General features: G+C 44.8%; 1 protein-coding gene across 6 annotated transcripts in view; it reads left to right on the top strand.

Moving 5' to 3' along the window:
• The window catches only part of arid1b (AT-rich interactive domain 1B), a 121,556-nt gene that overhangs the window by 62,610 nt on the left and 40,506 nt on the right, over window positions 1–18,440 (top strand). For all 6 annotated transcript variants that reach the window (XM_070446576.1, XM_070446574.1, XM_070446573.1 and 3 more), the window contains 2 exons: window positions 14,578–14,821; window positions 15,711–15,800. In XM_070446576.1, coding sequence (XP_070302677.1) covers window positions 14,578–14,821; window positions 15,711–15,800 — 334 coding nt within the window. The remainder of the gene's footprint in view (window positions 1–14,577; window positions 14,822–15,710; window positions 15,801–18,440) is intronic.

The raw sequence follows: 18,440 nt of genomic DNA, 5'->3' as shown, positions 1-18,440 counted from the left end.
TCAAACTGTGTGGTGTGTCTGTCTGTGAGAGACAAATGGAGCAAAGGCTCTTACTGTCACACCCTTGAGCCAAGTGGCCCACGCGTTATTCACTACATCACCCCACATCCAACCGTGCCACATTTTAAACGGCTTAAGGAATTAAGGAACTATTACTGAACAAAAATGTAAACGCAACAATTTCAACGATTTTACGGAGTTACAGTTGATATAAGGAAATTTGTCAATTGAAATAAATTCATTAGGCCCTAATCTATGGATTTCACATGACTGGGCAGGGTCACAGCCATGGGTGGGCCTGGGAGAGCATAGGCCCCACCCACTGGGGAGCCAGGCCCAGCCAATCAATTCTCTGGCAACAGCTCTGGTGGACATTCCTGCGGTCAGCATGCCAAATGCACACTCCCTCAAAACTTGAGACATCTATGTCATTGTGTAGTGACAAAACTGCACATTTTAGTGGCCTTTTATTGTCCCCAGCACCTGTGTAATGATCATGCTGTTTAATCAGCTTCTTGATATGCCACACCTGTCAGGTGGATGGATTATCTTGGCAAGGGAGAAATGCTCACTGACGGGGATGTAAACAGAAATATGCTTTTTTTGCGTTTAAGACATTTCTGCGATATTTTATTTCAGCTCATGAAACATGGGACCAACACTTTACATGTTGCGTTTATATTTTTGTTCAGTATTTATTATTATTGGTGATCAGAGATGCACCACTTGTCAGATGTACCACTTCTGTCAGAGATGCACCACTTGTCTGGTTAAATAGTGGCGACGAGAGGGACTTTTGCCAGTAAATGTAGATTTCTTTGAGCTGGTGGAGAAAGTATGTTTCTGTATTAAAGGGGTAGCCTTGTTCTTGTGACTCTGTGTTGTCCAGTAGGCCTTTGTCTTAGCTATTTTAAACATAGTGGGACAAAGTCTATACTGTCTAAGGGGAATCGTGTGTGTGTGTGTGTGTGTGTGTGTGTGTTGTGTGTGGTGTGTGTGTGTGTGTGTGTGTGTGTGTGTGTGTGTGTTGTGTGTGTGTGTGTGTGTGTGTGTGTGTGTGTGTGTGTGTGTGTGTGTGTGTGTGTGTGTGTGTGTGTGTGGTGTGTGTGTGTGTGTGTGTGTGTGTGTGTGGTGTGTGTGTCCCTGAAAGCGTAAGAGGGTCTAAAAAAATAAGGACATACATCATTAGCCATCTTTCTCTGACACACACACATATACACACACACACACACACACACATACGTTTGTTTTACTATCCTCGTGGGGACCAAACAATTGATTCCCATTCAAAATCCTATTTTCCCTAACCCCTGAACCTTAACCCCAACCCCCTAAAATAGCAATTTTCCTTATGGGGACCAGCTACACACGCATCAATCAGTGTAAATAATGAGTGAAACCTATGTGGCAGGTAGTTGGGAGTCTGCATGAGGTATTAGTGTGTATCTCAGCAGGAGAGAGGCTTAGTGAGCCTGGCTTTGGTTTCTAGCGCTAGCTCCATTAGCATGTGTCTGTAACCACGCAGAGCAGACATCACAACCACACAGCAACAACAGGGTTCCTTTTGCTGCCTCCCCGTCCTTAAACCTCTGAGGCCTGGGCTTGCATCCCAAATAGCACCCTATTCCCTTTTCAAGTGCACTATATTTTAACTAGGCCCATAGGGCTCTGATCCAAGGTAATGCACTATATAGGGAATAGAGTGCCATTTGGGACTCATCCCTCGTTAAGGCCTAAGAAAAGACCACAAATAAAAGAGAGGCCCATTTACCTCCAGGAGGCTGACCACATGTATTTTATTTGTATTATTTTATTATTTTATTTAAAAAGACTGGCTGTAAATAAATACGAGTGGGGGGGGTATATTTCAAATTCCCTTTATTACGGGGATGATCCAACACGACCGGCTATTAATTACACTACTCGCAAGTGTACACATTCCAATCAAACACACTCAAGGCACACGGATAATACTTCCTCTGCACCAGGGGCTGATGGCGATGCTGGTGCCTAAATAAGGAATGACACCCAGCGTTGTCAGAATACCCATACTTGTGTCCTAAAATAGGCCGTTTGAGTATGTGCATTTTCTTTTTTAATAGTATGCGACATTTAGAAAATCCAGTGTAGTTCCATTGCCCCGATGTCATACTCTTTTCGGCTTTGACAACAGCTGATCAATTTAGATATGGGGTGTGCTACCGAAATCAACGAATAACGGGAAAGGACGCACTCACACATGATGCGTTCTCAGTATGCGAAAATGGAGTATGTGCATTTTCTAAACTTGAGTATGGTTTAAATGCCAGGATGTCCTACTCATTTCGGCTCTTCTTCTAGTAGAAATCGATGCACACTTTTCCACAATGCAGATGCCGAGGTGGGCTGTGCGTTATAGGCCCTAGTTCTCTTCAAGTAGCCAAACAACAAAACTAGGCTACTTAATTGGTAATATGACGAATAGCGAAGCTTTTGCTGTGGTGTTTAATTGTAGGCCAAGTAGTTTGAAAAGTGTTGGTGGTTAATTGTAGGCCAAGTAGTTTGAAAAGTGTTGGGGTTTAATTTATATACAGTACCAGTCAAATGTTTGGACACCTACTCATTCAAGGGTTTTTCTTTATTTTTTTTTACATTGTAGAATAATAATGAAGACAAACTATAAAATACCACATATGGAATCATGTAGTAACCAAAAAAGTGTTAAACAAACAAAAATATATTTTATATTTGAGATTCTTCAAAGTAGCCACCCTTTGCCTTGATGACAGCTTTGCATTCTTGCAACCAGCTTCACCTAGATCACTTTTCCAACAGTATTGAAGGACTTCCCATATATGCTGAACACTTGTTGGCTGCTTTTCCTTCACTCTGCAGTCCAACTCATCCCTAACCATATCAATTGTGTTGAGGTCGGGTGATTGTGGAGGCCAGGTCATCTGATGCAGCAATCCATCACTCTCCTTCTTGGTCAAATAGCCCTTACACAGCCTGGAGGTGTGTTGGGTCATTGTCCTGTTGAAAAACAAATGATAGTCTCACTAAGCCCAAACCAGATGGGTTGACGTATCGCTGCAGAATGCTGTGGTAGCCATTCTGCAGCGATACGTGTGCATTGAATTGTGCACACGTATGTGCATCATTAAGTGTGCATTGAATTCAAAATAAATCACTGACCGTGTCACCAGCAAAGCACCATCTCTCCACCTCCATGCTTCACGGTGGGAACCACACATGCGGAGATCATCCGTTCACCTACTCTGTCTCACGAAGACACAGCGGATGGAACCAACAATCTCAAATTTGGACTCATCAGACCAAAGGACAGATTTCCACCGGTCTAATATCCATTGCTCGTGTTTCTTGGCCCAAGCAAGTCTCTTCTTATTATTGGTGTCCTTTTAGTAGTGTTTTCTTTGCAGCAAATTGACCATGAAGGCCTGATTCATGCAGTCTCCTCTGAACAGTTGATGTTGGGATGTCTGTTACTTGAACATAACTGATTAGCTCAAATACATTAAGATGGAAAGAAATTCCACAAATTAACTTTCAACAAGGCACACCTGTTAATTGAAATGCATTCCAGGTGACTACCTTATTACTGCATTGTCGGAACTAGAAGCACAAGCATTTCGCTACACTCGCATTAACATATGCTAACCATGTGTATGTGACAAATAAAATTTGATTAGATTTTATTTTTGTACCTCATGAAGCTGGTTGAGAGAATGCCAATCGTGTGCAAGCTGTCATCAAGGGCTGGCTACTTTTAAAGATTCTCAAATCTCAAATATATTTTGATTTAACCCTTTTTTGGTTACTACATGATTCCGTATGTGTTATTTCATAGTTTTGATGTCTTCACTATTCTTCTACAATGTATAACATAGTAAAAAATCAAGACAACCACTTGAATGAGTAGGTGTGTCCAAATGTTTGACTGGTACTGTATGTTTTAGACCTTTGGCTTCCCAAAATAAATACTGTCTATGGAAATGGAACGAAATGATCTGTTTCTGTCTTCAGTCCTTCATAAATAGGATAGATGGGGCTACGGTTTAGGTTGAATGTGATAGTCTGCCTATAACCAGCCTGAGTAAGCCTATAACTCCATTCCTCCTCTGTTCAGAGTTGAAAGACGTTCATTGAATTGGAAATTAGCTGTTATCAGGCTGGTTAATGCAACGCATGTCTGTTGAATTTGGGAAAAATCCACCCGCACTCGGCCCCGCCCCACTTACTCAGCCAGTCAGGAGCCGCTACTCTGTTGCGGCCGTGACATACTTGACGCTTTTTCACTAAACGGTACATGTTAAATAGTATGCGATGATTAGTACATAGTATGCCGTTTTAAGCATGTAGTACGCTAGTATGGGTAGTCGGACACGGCCACTGGGTTAACTGTGAAATTCAAAGGAATCCCTTATCGGGAAGAGCATCTACAATAACACCAGATCAGTTGTGTTACTAGTACACTGAGAGACAAATTATGGAATCCACTGTGTGTGTGATATAGAGGTTGCCACAATATTCACTAGCACCATCACCAGATTCTAGCAGCAGAGCCAATCAGGAGCTACAAAGGGCTTTAGGAGCACCAGATTTGTGTAGGTTGGTGCTTTTTGGGGGGGGACTTAGCCCCACACTAGGGTGTCGTCAGTGTTTTATGTTCATGTAAGCTCTAGTGTAATCGTGTTTCCATCAGGAGTGTGACACTAAAGACTTGGGGCGAACGGAATCAACAACCGCTGCATCATGAAGACTGTTGCTTTGTGAAGTCGTTATGTAAGTGCCAGCTGAAAAGTACCCAGGACTTTTCCTTGGCTCCAAGTTCGAGCAGGACCTCTGGAGCCATGGCCCAGTGAGACACGGGTACCAGCCCACGTAGATGGAAATGCGACACACACACACACACACACACACACACACACACACACACACACACACACACACACACACACACACACACACACACACACACACACACACACNACACACACACACACACACACACACACACACACACACACACACACACACACACACACACACACACACACACACACACACACACACACACAGAGACAGGCAGTGCCTCTTGGTGTGTTTTTATTTGCCCACGCTGTTATCTTTCTCTATCCAGAGCCCATTTTGTGAAAACGGTAGGTTAAGGAAAGGGAAATATTTGTATTACAAAACAATAGAACTGACTAATGTTTACTTGTGGGAGAATAGGAGCGAGTGCAGCTCAAAGAGTGAGTTGGAGAGGAGCGAGAGCGAGAACCAACAGAGAATATGAGGCATAAGATGATTAAAAGGTCTAGTGGGGGCTTTGAGCCCAGAACTCGTTTCAGAGGCAGAAAAATGCACCGCAATAAATAAACCAGCAAGGCAAGGGGGAGGCTGCAGAGTTTGAAAGATTATAGCAGAGTAGAGCGGGAAGAGAACGCAAAAAGCCTGCATTCTGTGATTTCCTTCGTCTCTCTGCTCTGTCTTCGTCTGCTGTTCATTAGCTACATCCTGCTCTCTGAAACAACCAGCCTCCCCCTCCCTCTTTCCCGTTCCTCAATGATTTTTGTTCTTTCTGCTGTTTCCATTCCCCTTTACACATACATTCATTTTCTCCCTTCTTTTTTTCTCTTTTCCATCTTCTGAATTTTTTCTCTCTCCTCTTTCAATGTCTGGGCTCCCGTCCTCTCCCCTGTGCCCGTGCTTTGATAGTGGGGCTATGGTATTTGGGGGAGTGAAGGGGAGTGTGGGAATGCAGGGTGTAAATTAGAATGCAGTGTGTGTGTTTCCCTACACACACACACACACTGCATTCTAATTTACTTGCAGGCTGAAAGGAGAGTGTTTCTCTTGAGCCCTAGAATGTATCCTCTCGCTCTCATTTCTCCTCTCCTTTCTCTCCGTAGCTCCTTTGATTCTTCTCTCTCTCCTTCGTGCGCTGCGGCTCACTCCCCATAATTAGAATGCGCACAAGGGGGACGGAAAATGAGCGAGAGGAAAACGAGAGAGAGAGAGGGAGGAGGAAGGAAGACTAAAGCAGGCAGAGAGAGAGGTGGGGGGGTGTGCTGCCGAGGCAGGCAGAGCTGGGAGCTGGTTGGCTGAGCAGTTGGCAGGGGGTGGGGGATGGGCTGCCGTGCTGCCATTGGTTGGCCTGGGTCCCAGGGGCAGATGGGGGAGAGAGGATGGGAGTGCAGTGTTCCTCTCCTCTATACTGCTTTCCTCAGCGCTCTTCTTTCCTCTGCTCTCCTTCTTTCCTCTCCTCTCTTTGCTCTGCTCTCCTCTCTTCTGTGAGCTTCTACAGGGAGCCAAGCTCCGTTCAGCGACAGCTCATCAAGCCCGCCACAGCGCTGAGGTGGAAAAGCAGCACAGGGCCTGTCTGTTTTTACCCGCTGTGTGCGTACGTGAAGAATTAGAGGGAAAGACTCCCTCCCCACCATTTCTTGATCTTTATATCATTAGCACTCAATGTGCTGTGCTGTTAGATCGTAGACTGCATTGTAAGATGAAACATTAGTTGTTGGAGGTAAGGTTGTGCACAGACTACTACAGGATTGAAGCAGTATTTCTATCCATTATTAAGCCTTAGAGGCATGGCTTGGTTTAAGCTGTATAGACATATACTGAAATGATCAATGACACAGCTTTAAATTTGGTATCAAATCAAAGTTTGTCACGTGCGCCGAATACAACAGGTGTAGGTAGACCTTACAGTGAAATGCTTACTTACAGGCTCTAACCAATAGTGCAAAAAAGGTATTAGGTGAACAATAGGTAAGTAAAGAAATAGAAACAACAGTAAAAAGACAGTGAAAAATAACAGTAGCGAGGCTACATACAGACACCGGTTAGTCGGGCTGATTGAGGTAGTATGTACATGTAGATATGGTTAAAGTGACTATGCATATATGATGAACAGAGAGTAGCAGTAGCGTAAAAGAGGGGGTGGTGGGTGGCGGGACACGATGCAGATAGCCCAGTTAGCCAACTTATATTTCTCAGTAAAAGTAACCCTCCCACCCCAAGCCTCCTAAATGCTTATTTATATCGGGGAGATGCGGGACAACTTAGTGCCCTCGCTTATGTGAATTAGAGTTTAGAGCAGTCTGACGAGGGTGAACGTTGATCACATTCGCGCCAGTATAAATTGCGTGTGGGGGAAGAATCTACCTCCGTTTACACACTTTATCCCCAGAATTTTTAAGACCGTCCCCTTCCAGACTCTTGACAGACAGGTGAGTCTGCCAATGAGATGTTGCCATGGGGTGAGACGACTCTCTACAGAGGGCCCATGCCATTGCACTGGAAAGTGAAGATTAACATGTGTTTTTGTTTTGTTTTACCAGAGATCAGATTAGCGGGTCACAGACACACCCTATTTCCTGTATAGTGCACTACTTTTGACCAGAGCCTATAGGTTTTTATTTTATTTTATTTTACATTTATTTAACTAGGCAAGTCAGTTAAGAACAAAATCTTATTTACAATGACGGCCTACACAATGACGGTACTAGTGCACTATGTTGGGAATAGGGTGCCATTTGGGATGCAAGCTGTGTGTTCCGCCGTCAGCTTTATCTGTCGTCTAGCACACGTTCTCACTCTCACACGCTCTCTCTAAAACCTAGGATGAGAAGTGTGTTCTCAAACCAGCTACTCTCTGTTCTACCTGCAGTCTATCCAACCCCCCACCCTCTCTTTCTTTTCTCATCTTTCTGCCCGTCTCTCTCTCTCTCTCTCTCTCTGTCTCATCTTTCTACCAATCTCATCTCTGAAAGCATCTGCTGAGCCAGTAGTTTCCATTTCAAAGCAAAGCCTCTTTCATTCAGAGCAGAAGTGATGCTCTTGAGGTGGAGTGTGCCCTCAACCCCCTCCTCTCTCTCACTCTCTCTCCCATTCTCTCTCACTCTTTCTCTAACCCTTTTTCCTCACCGTACTGCGTCACCATGAGAATAAACCAAGAACAAAAGGTGTCCAGGGAGATTCCAGCTCTGGGTCAAATTAAACATCCAGTCCATTTCACAACATGGGTTGTATTCAATAGTGTACACCATAGCAAAATGTTTTGCAACAAGTTTCAAGTTCAGGTAGTCCCACCCAGTTTGTTGGTTTTCTTCCTTACGGTGTCTAATGAATACGGCCATGGGCTGCAAACAGAAATGTGTCCATGGGCAAAATGATCGAACATGAAGTCAACATACATGCTTGGTTTCCAGTAGTCAGGAACAATGTGGACCTGTTGGGTTGGTCCTGCTAGAGGAGTATCACTAGAATACAGTCACACGGGCTTGTCTTTTCATCCTCCTATAGTGGCTGGGTGTGTGGGGTGGCAGATTATAGGTTCTGTGTGTGGCATATTCCGTCTAGACCTTTTGATAAACGGAGGAATGGGCCATGATGGGGACTAGGGATGTGTCCCAAATGGCGTCCTTTTCCCTATATAGTGCCCGAAATAGCCTAATCCCGATATAGTGCCTTGGTCAAAAGTGGTGCACTGAATCGGGAATAGGGTGCCATTTGGGACGCAGACAAGAATATGGGCAGTCATTGCACCTGCCTGTCCATCACCAGACTGGCACTAACCGTTGCCACTGCCGGTTACCACGGTGGCAGACAAAGGCGCCAGCTGGCTCCGTGCCAACTGCCGTGGCAGAGCAGGAGGGGTAGCGGGATCAGGATCAGGCAGCCAGTGGTGACGTCTGCTGCTCCCTCCATCTCTCTCGCTCTCATTCTCTCTCGCTCTCTGTCTTGTCCCTCCCTCACGCATTGATTAGCAGGAGGAAGAGAGAGCAAAGGGAGAAGGCAATTATGCTGACTAAATTGTGCTTTTTTTCATCTACACCATCAAAGATAATGAAAGTCTTGGACAGGTTTCAAATTCGCCAGCGTGTTTTTATTTTTGTGTTCCTCGCTTTCTTCCTTTGTTCCAAATCGTATTGGTAAATCTATTCTACACAAACTCCCTTCTCCCTCAAACATTTCCCGCACCTCTATTCAAGCCAAATGAGGAATATATTGTTTTAATTGTACTGCTCAGCTATATTTGGTTTTTACACACGTGCCCAGCCTCAATCACACACAGGCACCCTTAGAGAAATCAGTGAGATTGCTGCTGTCCCCGTTCCCCACTATTTCTTAAACGCTATCATTAAGTCTCAATTATTTCCCAGCACAGCCCTGCATGTTTGTCGTCTGACTGCTACTCATGATTGCAAATGCTGATGCCTCTCTCCTCAACTCCTCCGAGAGAACTCCTTGGGATGGGTTCGTTTCATTCTATTGCTAGCAACTATTCCTTCCCGCAAGCCTCTCTTCTCTTCTCCTTATGACACCATCCCCATTCCTCATTGGTGGTTGGCTAATTCAGGCCCGGAGCCGATTGGCTCTAGCCTGCCCGCAATATCTCCACAGAGACCGGGGCATCCAGAGCCACGGTGATGGGCGCCGTCTGAAACGGTGACACCACAAAACGATGACACCACAAAAAGCCTCTGTTGGCTGTCAATATTTAATTGGGGATGAATGTGAGAGTTTTCCCCGGGGGGGTGTACGTGCGTCCGTTTTTTGTGTTGTGATGGCGGGAAGGAGAGTGACTCACTCATCACACTAACCCTTGGGCTAAATAGCAGACAGGATGAGAGGGGAGAAAGATAAGGCGTACCACAAGGTTCTATATCAGCCCCCTCTCAATTGATCCTTTTTTATTATGGTATTGCTAAGGCAGTGCTTATGGAGTATGCTTTGGAAGGTGCAGTCAGTGTGCATATGAACTGTTTTTTCAGCGTGCTGAAGACTGAGGAAGAACCTCATCCTCTCTCTTTCTCTCTGTCATCTGTTCACATCACATACACTAAAACACACAAAAGCTCGCTCTTGTTCACATTACCATTCTGCACCAGTGCTTGAGTTAGCTGTTTCTTCTGAACTCATCTAAAGTTATCCTCAGAAGAATAGCCAGTCAGTCCTCTTTTGAACATGGCATGACTGTGCCTCTTCCTCATCCCAGAGAGAGAGTCAGTCTGTCTGTCTGTCTGTCTGTCTGTCTGTCTGTCTGTGTGTCTGTCTGTGCGTGCGTGCCCTCCCCTCTAGAGGCTGTCTGTCTAATCCCCCATCAATCACTCCGCACAGAGGCACGTTCCCACCGTCTCCAGACACACACACACACACACACACACACACACACACACACACACACACACACACACACACACACACACACACACACACACACACACACAGCCTCCAGAGAGCGCTTATCAAACCTAATACGCAAGCCTCCTTTCAGATTGTCAGATTCACAATAGGGAGAGTCTGATTTCCCCTCATCGTCTGTGAATGTCTCTGTGTGCGTACACACCACCGTTTTCTGCTCAGGGCTACCTCCACCACCGCCTGCCTCCTACTGCTTCTCAGGAGCCCAATCAGGGACAATTTTGATAGGGGAGAGATCTAGGCGAGGCCCAGGCAGTCCCCTGGCCTTCCTTGGCTTTCAGTATTTCTCAATTGCATATTTTTCAGAGGCAAACTCTTTCTTTCATCAAGCTGTATGACAGAATCAAAAGGCTGGGGGATGAAAAATAAGAAAATGCGCGGCTGCTCTTGGAATGTGTTCATGGTCATAGCTAGTTTACATCCCTGTTTCATCTAGTCTGTCCAAATGGCACCCTAATACCTTTTTATAGTGCACTACTTTTGACCAGGTCCATAGGGCTCTGGTCAAAAGTAGGGCACTATATAGGATTAGGGTGCCATTTGGGAAGGCTTGTCTTTGATTATAAGTCCTTGGTCCTAGTGCGGCGTGTCCACATAGCCAGGTATGAGTGCGAGGACAGTAATGTTCTGGATGTACTTACTCCCCACACTGCTGCCTGTGGTGAATCACAAGCACACACACACACACACACACACACACACACACACACACACACACACACACACACACACACACACACACACACACACACACACACACAACACTCAGAGCCATTCTGAGTGCGGGAAATCACAAGAAACAGATTTTCAGCAGCTAAACAAAATGGCAACTTCCTCTCCCTCTGCACTGTGTACAAGTTACTTAGCTCCTTAAAGTTGAGTTGAAGCGTTTCTGTAGCAAATTTAATGGTTCTCTGTGTCGGTGTTTTCTTTTACATGGCTGCTGCCCAAACTCGAGGGTAACGCTGCATGGAAAGAGTGAACTGAGAGGAGCTGACTGCATGTGTGGCGCTACTGCTGTGCCCGTCTCTCTCACTCTCTCTGCCCCAATGAGAACCCACATTCATTCTTTATCCTTCCCCTATTTCACTGCAGAGTCTAGAGTGGAAACGGGGATGAGGGAAGGAGGAAAAGCCCGAAAGACCAATGAGGCTGAAAAATTAATTCATCAATTTAGTAAGCGAGGCCCATAACGAATGTGAATAATTATATCCATAAATCATGCAAGCGGCACAAGTCTTGAGGAATATGTAAACAGGTTTAAGTGGCCCTCCAATGCCTTTCAAACTTTGAAAAAAAGGCTTTTTTGGAAATATGTAACCCATACCGAAGAAGGCCTTGGCTGAGGTCTTTGACCAGGGCTCTGGGCTAATCCCAACACCCCCCATGCGTCTGACGCAATCCGCTTCTGTGATGGTGAAGTAGAAAGACTTTTGGAACACATTGGACTTTAGAGGAGTGCAAATACAGAGGAGAAGAATCCCGCTTCATAGAAGGTGCATTCGAGTATAATTGGCTGACGTAGGCTGAAATTGATAGCAGAAATATCTTTTTTATGCGAGTTTGTCTTAACTGTGTCGTGTGTATTGTGTGTGTGTGTGTGTGTGTGTGTGTGTGTGTGTGTGTGTGTGAGTGTATGGTCGTTGTGGGTATGTGTGTGTGTGTGGTGGGTGTGTGTGTGTGTGTCTGTGTGTGTGTGTGTGTGTGTGCTTTCTAAGATTACTGATTAGATTCTAAAAGTATTTTTATGCCTCAATGTTTCATAATGAAAGGTCGTAGGTGAGAGCTGCCTGTCCGCCAAGCGCCAACTCCAGCTCTGAGCTGGGACTGTATTACCACTACACCGGCAGTCACAAGTCATGACCGCAGTCAAATTCCACGTGACGGTTTAGTCACAGTAATTAGGCTTCTCCAAGCTGCTGCTGCTCATTTGTAGCCTACCAAACTTGCTAACTGCCTGGTACTCAGTACTGTTGTTCCTATAATCACTCTTGACATCAATGCAAATGTGTCGAAAATGAAATCAAACACTTCATGAGAGCCCATGAGCTCATGTTGCGCAACATTTCTAGAGTCTATGCAATTGCTTAAGAACTGAGTTTTGATGGCCTCTATTAAAAAGAGGATGATCCCATTAGCTTTCTGTAGGCTAGGCCTACTATATTTATTTCTCAACTTTTCTAATATTAAGCACATTGCTTTGCTTTCCAACAGGAGTATAGCCTACCTGGCATGAAAATGAACCAAGGGAAAAGCGTCCTCCATTCGCTATTTAAGTGTATAGATGTGTGTTTTATTCCCATGCTCCTGTTCTGAGACGGGTGCATGATAATGGTCCAAAACAAATGTAATTTTAGGACCAAGGAGGGGGGAGATACTGATCATCTATTACTGAGAAGAGAATTGGATTGGATTCAGCGTTTGTGTACCATGTCTGCTAGAGGTCTGAACCAGGAGTTTGATATCAGACCATTTCTTACATGAATATGTCACTTTGATTCGTCTTGCCTTCCAGGTCACCTACTTGGTCATTTTGTAAATATACACTATCGTTCAAAAGTTTGGGGTCACTTAGAAATGTCCTTGTTTTTGAAAGAAAAGCACTTTTTTTGTACATTAAAATAACATCAAATTGATCAGAATTACAGTGTAGACATTGTTAATGTTGTAAATGACTATTGTAGCTGGAAACGGCAGATTTTTTTATGGAATATCTACATAGGCGTACAGAGGCCCATTATCAGCAACCATCACTCCTGTGTTCCAATGGCACGCTGTGTTAGCTAATCCAAATGTATAATTGATCATTAGAAAACCCTTTTGCAATTATGTTAGCACAGCTGAAAACTGCTGATTTTAAAGAAGCAATAAAACTGGCCTTCTTTAGACTAGTTGAGTATCTGGAGCATCAGCATTTGTGGGATCGATTACAGGCTCAAAATGGCCAGAAACAAAGAACTTTCTTCTGAAACAGTCTATTCTTGTTCTGAGAAAATGAAGGCTATTCTATGCGAGAAATTGCCAAGAAACTGAAGATCTTGTACAGTGCTGTGTACTACTCTGCAAACTGGCTCTAACCAGAATAGAAAGAGGAGTGGGAGGCCCCAGTGCACAACTGAGAAAGAGGGCAAGTACATTACAGTGTCTAGTTTGAGAAACAGACGCCTTACAAGTCCTCAACTGGCAGCTTCATTAAATTGTACCCGCAAAACACCAGTCTCAACGTCAACAGCGAAGAGGCGACTCCGGGATGCTGGACACATTAATCTGCTTTACAAGGGGTGTAGAGCCTAACTGGCATACATAGGTGGAGCATGAGTGTCGAGTTTGGGGGAATATTTTCACCATTTTCACCACCACCTTTTTATAGTAAAGTATTACATGCATAATCACATTTCTGGTCACTTTTGAGAATGGTGTTTTCCAGCTAATTTATTGCATTTTGGAACAGTCACGCTTATAGCCTACTGCCGTGTGCGCATTTCCTGCGTCTATAATGTGAAGAAATAGCCTAATAGTTTATCAACATTTTAAGCTAAATGTTCTGAGCTGTTGCATCAGCCTCATTGCTTTTAACAGTTTTTTTTGTTGATGCGAGTGGTTGTATTAATTTGGGATCTATCGCATCCCACAGCCCTAGCACCGACTGCACAGTTTCCACAGGAATCGGTAGCTGAGTGGGAGGGGAGGCAAATGACTTGGTCCCATGCCACTTTGGAGGGCAACTCGTTGGCACTATTAGACTTTGGCTCCACTCCTGATAAGACATTGACGCCGTTGGCATGGCTTTCTCTTGGGTGTAATTTGGCCAAATTTGTCTAAATACCTGAGTTGTTTCTGCCCAGTTAGTTTTTCATAAAGTAGGGAATAGGGTGCCATTTGGAACAGACTGACTTTCTAGCCTGACTGCAGTGCTGAGAGAATATTTTCCACCATGCGCCCGCCTGCCTGGTTTTACGGTAACTCAATTGGGTAAAGCCTTCCTGGACTTCAAGAGAAATTTCCAACACTCCAATGTCTCTCCGTCTATGTTTGACGTTATGTCAAGTCATCAAGTAACTGGTAAAGATTTGACTACCTGCCGGTGAAGATTCTTAATTTGTATTTCAAGGTGTTCTTGACCTTAGCAGACTGGCTTGAAGTCAGAATTTCTCCTGGGTCATGTTAATGTAGAGCACATAACGGAGCACATTTTTTAAATGTTTTGCAACCGGAAACTAATTTGTTATTGGTCTCATCCAGGTAGTCGCTCACTCAGTTTTTTTTTTTTTTCTTCCTTTTGGTGTGTGTGAATACCACCCTGGCTTTCCCCTTGGTTTGCCTCACACTAACCTTCCTCTCTTGTCTCCTCTTCTGTTCCAGGACCTGTCTGGCACCATAGATGATCTTCCTACGGGCACAGAGGTGGCCGTCAGCTCAGCGGTCAGCGCTTCGGGGTCCACCAGCAGCCAGGGCGAGCAGAGTAACCCGGCCCAGTCGCCTTTCTCACCCCACGTATCCCCGCGCCTCCCCGGCCTGCGCAGCGGCCCCTCCCCCTCCCCCGTGGGATCACCCGTTGGCTCCAGCCAATCACGCTCCGGGCCAATCTCCCCCGCCAGCGTCCCAGGTATAGAACGAAACCCTGCACCTAGTTCTAGGAGTAACCTTCAAACACTATACCACATCTCACACACACACATATCACACTCCAGACAGGGAGCAAGGGCCATTTTGCCAGGCTTGATACACTAACTGAATTTGTAGTATTTCAGCCATTTCTATTTCAGTGAGCAGTTCTGAGACCTCCACAGTGGAACAGCTCTGGTTGTCATGACTGACACAACTGTGGAGGAAAAAGACCTCCTTTGTCTCATTACAGGCACTTCTTTCAGAACTTCTTTTGCATTAGCGACTCTATAGTAGTTAGTCACAGTGGAAGAGAGAAGTCTGGTTCCGTACAGGCAGCTGGGGAGGAGCTCTAGCCTCAGCTCCAAAACAAAGGCCTCAGTCATTAAAATAGTTTCTAAACTATGTTAGCAGTTCGGAGTCACTGTAATACAATTACTCTCCCACAGTGCAGCGCCTTGTTGCCCGTTTGACGCCAGGCTGGACTAGTTTAGGGAGATTTGTCCTTATTTGTGGCCAGAGTTACAGTTTATACCCCTGACCCTTTCTCTCTCGCTACTCTGGGTGGTGATAACGAGGTCGACGGGAGACTATTTAGTCATCTACACACACTACACACACACTCTCACCCCTACTGGGAGAGCCGTCAGCCATTAGCCCCCACACTGAGGTACCAACGGACTTGTGATCTCCTCTGCATCCCATCGCCACAGAAACTGCTGCACACGCACACATACTGTAGGGCTCATTAAAGGGAACCAGGCACACAGCTCCCAGGGAGAGGGGTTCGTTTTGCTAGACACTGCTGCTCTTCAGGCCAACACACTAACACGACGGATATGGATGTGTGTGTGTGTGTCCCACTGACGTTTGCTCCCCTCTTCTCCCAGGCACCCAGATGGCCCCCCAGACCCCTGGGAACATGTCTGATGTGGGCTCCCATTCCACCCTGAGCCAGTCCCCCATGTCTCAGGAGAGAGGTGAGATTTTCCTGCACATCACACCACCTTGGGAACCACGATCCTCCTCCTCTCCAGGATATTTACCATGCGTGTGAACGATGAAGTCCGCAGAATCGGCGAAACAAAGTCGCATACGCTCGGATAAGTCAAATACGGGAGCTTTTTGGGCACGTCCACTTCATTTCATCAACGGTTTGATAAATGAGGTCCCCGCTTTAGTCCCTCCTTAATGATGTATACCAGTGAACCTATGTCCCTCCAGGAGTCAATTTCCCCTGCTCGGTTGCAGGTGTTTTCCATAGGATCATTAGTACAACAGATTAGCCATAGATCAGCCTCCCTTCAATGCTTCTAAACCACTGGGCTGCTGTCAGCACTGGGCCAGACCTCTGGCTGTGTCCCAAATGGCACCCATTCCCTATATAGTGCTATGATTTTGGGCTCTGGTCAAAAGTAATGCACAATGTAGGGAATAGTGTAAGACGCAGAATGTGGCTGTGTCTCTCAGCAGCGGCGGCCAATATGGTTGTCAGTGACGTCAGGCCATGTCAATGCTGTCCAGCGCTGGGGGGGGGGTAGTAAAGACCCAAATCATATTTGTGAGTAGTAGTCAAAATAACACCTCACCAGCCAGATAGATAGAAGCTTTTTCTCACTGTCTGAAGGGGATCATTGTAACAGTGGTGGCATTAATACAAATTATCACTCACTCCAAGGCCCAAGCTCGGGGAGGGGCGTCAATTAAAATAGGTTTTGTGAGTGCTGTTGAAGCACAGGGAAGGGGAAAGTCATGTTTTTTTCCCTTTTGACCTCGTAGTGACTATGAATAAATTGTTAAAGGGATAGTTCACCCAAATTAATTGCTGTCTTACCGTGTCCATAGACTGATTACAGGGCAGGGTTTTCGTTAGGAAAGTTCGGCACCGGACATTTGGCCAGGAGCATTTTAATTCACAAACATTTAAGACATTTACCGGGTACATATGCATTGGTTACGCAACCTGATTAGGGTGTCCACCCACAGAGCTCTGAATGCCAGGAATCACATTTACTCTGAACAAAAATATAAACGCAACATGTAAAGTGTTGGTTTCATGACCTGAAATAAAAGATCCCAGAAATATTAAATACACACAAAAACCTTACTTCTCTCAAATTTGTTGACATCCCTGTTAGTGAGCATTTCTCCTTTGCTAAACTAATCCATCCACCTGACAGGTGTGGCATATCAAGAAGCTGACTAAACAGCATGATTGTTACACAGGTGCACCTTGTGCTGGGCACAATAAAAGGTCACTTTAAAATGTGCAGTTTTGTCACAACACAATGCCACAGATGTCTCAAGTTTTTGGGGGAGCGTGCAACTGGCAATCTGATTGCAGTAATTGCGCTGTTGCAAGGGAATTGAATTTCTCTACCATAAGCCACCTCCAACGTAATTTTAGAGAATTTGGCAGTACGTCCAACCGGCCTCACAGCCGCAGACCACGTATAGGGCGTCATGTGGGCGAGCGGTTTGCTGATGTCAACGTTGTGAACAGAGTGCCCCATGATGTGTACATATTCACTGTCTTTGTCATTGGGTCAGTGCCACTTTTGTTTGTTTTTGGGTGACAATTTTATTTGTCTCCCCTTTTCATAGGCCCAGAGTAGTCTACCCTGTAATTTATGTGAAAAAACATTCTGCTAATGTGTCCAGTCATTTAAAATGTAGTAGAATTGCATGATTTTTTAAAAAGAAAGGCCAACATTTTCCTGTGATATAGCCTGCTTACTGGACGCCACTACGTACTACATTGAACAGTCTTTTTTTGATTGAGTTATATTATTAGCCTAAATTATGACCATCTTTACATAGGTCTACAAATGTGAGGTTGCATGGAATGCTTTCTTTTTTTATGGAGGTGCATTTTTATGCTGAAAATTAGCTTCCCCAAACGTAAAAACCCACGCACCGCCTATGTTAGAATAACTGTTTCTTCACATTATAAGCACAGCAATGCGCACAAGACAGTAGGCTACACTAATTGTGTTATGTTTGTTCCATAATGCAACTAGTGGGAAAACACCATTTGTGAGGGGTTTCATGTGACAGAGATGAAAATATCAATTGAAATTTAGAAAGGATATCTAAATGTGCAACATCTAGCATGGGTTGCTAATATGACAAGGATTGTGCATTTGGTTACTGGACAATGGAGAAAAAAAGTTGATTTGGAAACCAAAAGACTATGAGCGAAAAAGGCTACTTGTTTCAGTGGCATATGGAAGTCTTTCTAAAATAATTGCCTGCACGTTTGGTTAGATTTTGGCTAGGCTACTTTGAAGCAAGGCAAGACATGCCTCAAAATAGTTAGTAAAACGTTCAGGTTTTAAACAATTAAGTATATGTTTTCAAAATGCATACTGCCTCCAGCTCATTGAAATGTGACAATCTGAAGCCTGCCTAGTTGCCAATGCACTTGAATGGCGAATGGGAAGCGTGCTTCAATTCACCAGTTGAGAATAAAATAAATTGTAGGCCTAGCTCTTTTTAATTGTGACAATGTTTTTTTTCTTTTTTACATGCGATTGCCTTTAGAATTTTTGCGCAGTGATTGGGCTTATTAAAGCACATGTTTCACTCCCGCAGCAACAAATCGCTGTTTGATGAGCTGA

Source organism: Salvelinus sp. IW2-2015, linkage group LG14, assembly GCF_002910315.2.
Source record: "Salvelinus sp. IW2-2015 linkage group LG14, ASM291031v2, whole genome shotgun sequence".
NCBI lineage: Eukaryota > Metazoa > Chordata > Actinopteri > Salmoniformes > Salmonidae > Salvelinus > Salvelinus sp. IW2-2015.
The sequence above is the reverse complement of the archived record's forward strand: the minus strand, read 5'-3'. Positions and strand labels throughout refer to the sequence as shown.